The sequence below is a fragment of the Chiloscyllium plagiosum genome, chromosome 5, assembly GCF_004010195.1.
Source record: "Chiloscyllium plagiosum isolate BGI_BamShark_2017 chromosome 5, ASM401019v2, whole genome shotgun sequence".
NCBI classification, from domain to species: domain Eukaryota; kingdom Metazoa; phylum Chordata; class Chondrichthyes; order Orectolobiformes; family Hemiscylliidae; genus Chiloscyllium; species Chiloscyllium plagiosum.
In genome coordinates, this window is record NC_057714.1 from 74,850,222 (window position 1) to 74,854,716 (window position 4,495).

Consider the following 4,495-nt stretch of genomic DNA (forward strand, 5'->3'; position numbering starts at 1 on the left):
GGAAGCTGTTGAAGTCCACATTGGTGCCCTGGGGTTGAAGTGTTCCGAGGCGGAAGATGAGGTGTTCTTCCTCCAGGCGTCTGGTGGTGAGGGAGCGGCGGTGAAGGAGGCCCAGGACCTCCATGTCCTCGGCAGAGTGGGAGGGGGAGTTGAAATGTTGGGCCATGGTGTGGTTGATTGGTGCGGGTGTCCCGGAGATGTTCCCTAAAGCGCTCTGCTAGGAGGCGCCCAGTCTCCATCCCTAGTTTCCCTTGAGGTGGTGGTGAGCTGCTTTCTTGAACCACACTGAAGGACTGATAATATATTTCCAAGTCAGAATGGTGAGTGGCTTGGGGGAGACCTTGCAGGTGGTAGTGGTCCCATGTATCTGCTGCCCTTGTCCTTTCAGGTGGAGGACCTTTAGTGGATTTCTGCAGTGCATCTTGTAGATGGTGCACACAGCTGTTACTGAGCTTTGGTGGTAGAGTGGACACTTATGGATCTAGTGCCAGTTATGTGGGCTGTTTTGTCCTGCATGATATCAAGCTTCCACAGTCTTGTTGAAGCTGCACTAATCCAGGCAAGTAGGGAATTTTCCATCACACTCTTTACTTATGCCTTTTGGGTGGTGGACAGACTTTGGGGACTCAAGAGAGTTATTTGCTGTAAAATTCCTAACCTCTGACCTGCTCTTGTTGTCACAGTATTGATATGAAGCATTTAGTTCAGGTTTGGTCAATAGCAAACACCAGTATTGGTGATACCATTGAATGTCAAGAGGTTGTTTATATTCTCTTTTCTTGGAAATTGCCATTGCTTAGCAAATGAGGCATGTATGTTACCCACCACTGTGAGCCCAAGCCTGGATATTGTCCAGATCTTGCTGCATTTGCGTACAGACTGCTTCAGAAAGAGGAGTCGTGAATAGTGCTGAATATCGCATGGTGAACATCTCCACTTCTGACTTTATGATGGAAAGATGGTGATAAAACAGTTGAAAACCATTGAGCCAAGGACACTCCTCTAAGAACCTCCTGCACAAAAGTCCTTGAGCTGAGAGACTGACCTTTGCCAATCACAATCATCTTCCTATGTGCCAAGTATGACTCAACCAGTGGAAGGTTTTTCATGTTATTCCCATTGACTCCAGTTTTGCTAGAACTCCATGAAACTGTACTGAGTCAAAAGTGGCCTTGATGATCTATTTTAGTGTATCAGGAATCTTCAACAGTACTTTCTTTGTGTGAATTACAAGTAAGTGTTGCAGTACAAGTTCATTCTTCTGGTATTCCAATGCTTTTCTTTCCTTCAAGATCTTGACACTATCCTCAAAGGCATACAAACAACATTGTCACACTTTTCACAGATTGAACATGAAAAACCTTCATGGTGGCTCAGTGGTTAGCACAATTATCTCACACCACCAGGGACCCAAGTTCAATTCCACCCTCAGGTAACTGTCAGTGTGGAGCTTGTACATTTTCCCAGTGTCTGTGTAGGTTTCCTCCCACAGTCCAAAAATGTGCAGGTTAGGTTGATTGGCCATGGGAAATTGCCAATAGTGTCCAGGGGGATGTATAAGTTAGATGGATTTGCTATGGGAAAGGCAAGGTTACATTATAGGGTAAGGGGTGGGATGCTCTTCAGAGAGTTAGTGTGGACTTGTTGAGCCCAATAGCCTGTTCCCCACTCTAGGGATTCCATTCTAACCCCAGTCTGGAGGGCGGGTGGAAACAGAAAAGCAAGTGGACTGATAATCATGTTTGTTTGGAGTTTTGCCCTAAAATAAAACAAAGAACTATGGATGCTAATATTCTGAAACAACACAGAAATTGCTGGACAAACTCAGCAGGTCTGGCCGCATCTGTGGAGAGACATTAAAGCCAAAAAGGTAACTCTGCTTTTTTCTCTCCACAGATGCGGCCAGACCTGCTGAGTTTCTCCAGCAATTTATGTGGTTGTTATTTGCTTTGCCCTTGTGCTTTTCGAGCTCCGCTGTTGGGGCTGCCTTGCAACATGGTTTTTGCCTGGGTTTTCCTTTTTCGCTACTTTACCTTTCAAAGCGTAGTGCATGCCCCCGATACCACTGTACAGCTCCAACACCCTCAGCTGGGCCTGAGCCTGCTCCATCATAGCAACCGCACCGTATCCAGGAGCGAGTCCGCGCCCTCTTTGTTCCGCCGTTGCACATGAACCAGGAGGACAGTTCCTACCACCCGGAGCCCCCACGCCTCAGTGTCCGCCCGCCCTGCAACAACAGCAGTCATAGAGAAGTAACATCTCCGCAGTCTAATGTTAAATATACACAAAGTTGAACATGCTAGTAACATCCGAGATTTCATTTCCAAACAAAATTCAGTGGGACTCATTGAACACATACAAACAAGTGGAGTCGGGCGTAGTTTTGATGGGACTTGCTTGGGAAACAAAGTGGCCCAGATTCCATGCAGTAAAAGCAGATTCAAGACGTCGAATCCCTACAGTGTGGAAGCAGGCCATTCGACCCATCGAGTTCACACCAATCCTCCAAAGAGCATCCCACCAAGACCCACCCCATCACCATGCATTTCCCTTGGCCGATCCACCTTACCTGCACATGTTTGGACTGTGGGAGTAAGCCAGAGCACCCAGAGGAAAACCACAAACAGGAAGAATGGGCAAACTTCACACAGATAGTCACACACCAAGTGTGGACTCAACTCCAGGATCCTGATGCTGTGAGGCAGCACTGCTAACCGCTGAGCCACCATGCCACCTTAGTATAGATTTGGTGTACAGCATGTTTTCCAAATGTTGGATTTGATAAAATATTAAACGTTTGGCGGTGATTTGATTCTAACAGGTAAAGCAATTTCTCGTTTGAAAGACTTCATCAGGGGTTCAAAATATTTATTTCACAATGTCATCTAACTTGGTACCACACATTGTAAAATTTCTTCCACTGGGAAATTTTCACAATGGGTATGTGCACAATGAGCAATGTTGATGGTCACAAGAAAAGTTCAAAAGGTTTTGGTTAAAATGTCATGGAGAATAACATTTGTGGAAGATCGTTCACTTTATTGGGAAAAGGATTTAGCAAAGGAGGGACTTTGGGGGAAGTTATGAACTCTTTGAGTTCAATCCCCTTTGAGCTAACGTTACTGCTTAGATATTTTTAATAGTTCATTTTTTATTTTTCAGAGCAATGTCTCAGGCTTTTCTTTGAGTCTGGAAACTATGCCGGTCTCGTGACATGATTAGTTAGAAGGTTAGGTCATCATAGTCTCTCATTACAGAGAGAGACGACTGATGGTGAGTTTAACCTGAGGGACACCACACCACAAGTGAGGGGCAAATTTAAGATGGCAAGACCTTCGCACTGTATTTTGTGATTTTTGTGAGAAAACAAGCCCCCCAAAAGTGGTTGCCATGTGGCAATACTGTATTCTGCTTTTGGTAACTAAGATCTGGTACAGCATTTTCTTTGAAGAGTGTTTGAAATTCCATTTCACAAACTCAACCACATTGGATGCCTTATGGAAGCAGTGTTTTGATTTTATACCTGCAAATGTAAATTAATTTCAATGTGGAATCCTAAATTATGGCACTACATTGGGTATCAGGTGCAGAAGTGAGACGATGATCTTGTGGTATTATTAATAGTTAACTAATTCAGAGACTGAGGAATGTCACCAATGCAGATAGTGGAATTCGGATTCAATAAAAAATATCTGGAATTAAGAGTCTACTGACCATTGTCAATTGTTGGGAAAAACCCATCTGCTTCACTGATGCCTTTTAGGGAAAGAAACTGTCATCCTTACCTGGCCTGGCTCACATATGACTCCAGATCCACTGCATTGTGATTGACTTTTAAAATTGTCCTCTGCACAATTAGGAACAGGTAATAAATGTTTGAGCCAGTGACGCCTTATCCCATGAATGAATTCAAATAAAAAGTATTGAAGGATATGAAGTATTGCTGATTCGTATAAAGTTCAAAATCTCCATGTTATGTTGAGATTATGTAGGTCTTCCTGAATGCTTCCCTCTTCATTTTCAGTAATGACTGTCCACATGATGAAGGAGCAGTGCTCCGAAAGCTACTGTGCTTCCAATTAAACTTTTAGAGGGATACGGGCCAAATGCTGGCAAATGAGACTAGATTAATTTCAGATAGTGGTCGTCATGGACAAGTTGAACTGAAGGATCTTTTTCCGTGCTGTATATCTCTGATTCTATGCTACAGATATTTGATGCCACACTTGGTTGAATGCAGCCTTGATGACAAGGGCTATCACTCTCACCTCACCTCTGGAATTCAGCTCTTTTGTTCTCATTTGACCCAAGGCTGTGATCAGGAGCTAAGAGACCCTGGCAGAACTTAAATTGGGCATCACTGAACAGATTATTGCTGAGCAGGTGCTTGGGGAGTGAGAAGATCTGGAGCCCACTCTACAGTACGGTTGCAGGAATATTTTCAAGGCCCATAGCTTTTTCAGTATCCAGTGCCTCCAGCTGTTGCTGGATATCA

At 44.2% G+C, this 4,495-nt stretch overlaps 1 protein-coding gene across 4 annotated transcripts in view; it reads right to left on the reverse strand.

Annotated features, from left to right (window-relative positions):
* trdmt1 (tRNA aspartic acid methyltransferase 1) overlaps positions 1-2,340 on the reverse strand; it is a 90,439-nt gene extending 88,099 nt beyond the window's left edge. For 3 of the 4 annotated variants that reach the window (XR_006311724.1, XM_043690380.1, XM_043690379.1), the window contains exon 1: positions 2,034-2,340. Coding sequence is in view for 3 of the 4 variants with exons in the window: in XM_043690380.1 (XP_043546315.1) it covers positions 2,034-2,170 (137 nt within the window). In the remaining variant the exon portion in view is untranslated. The remainder of the gene's footprint in view (positions 1-2,033) is intronic. The other variant, XM_043690382.1, reaches the window with a different exon arrangement.
* Positions 2,341-4,495: the final 2,155 nt, after the last annotated feature.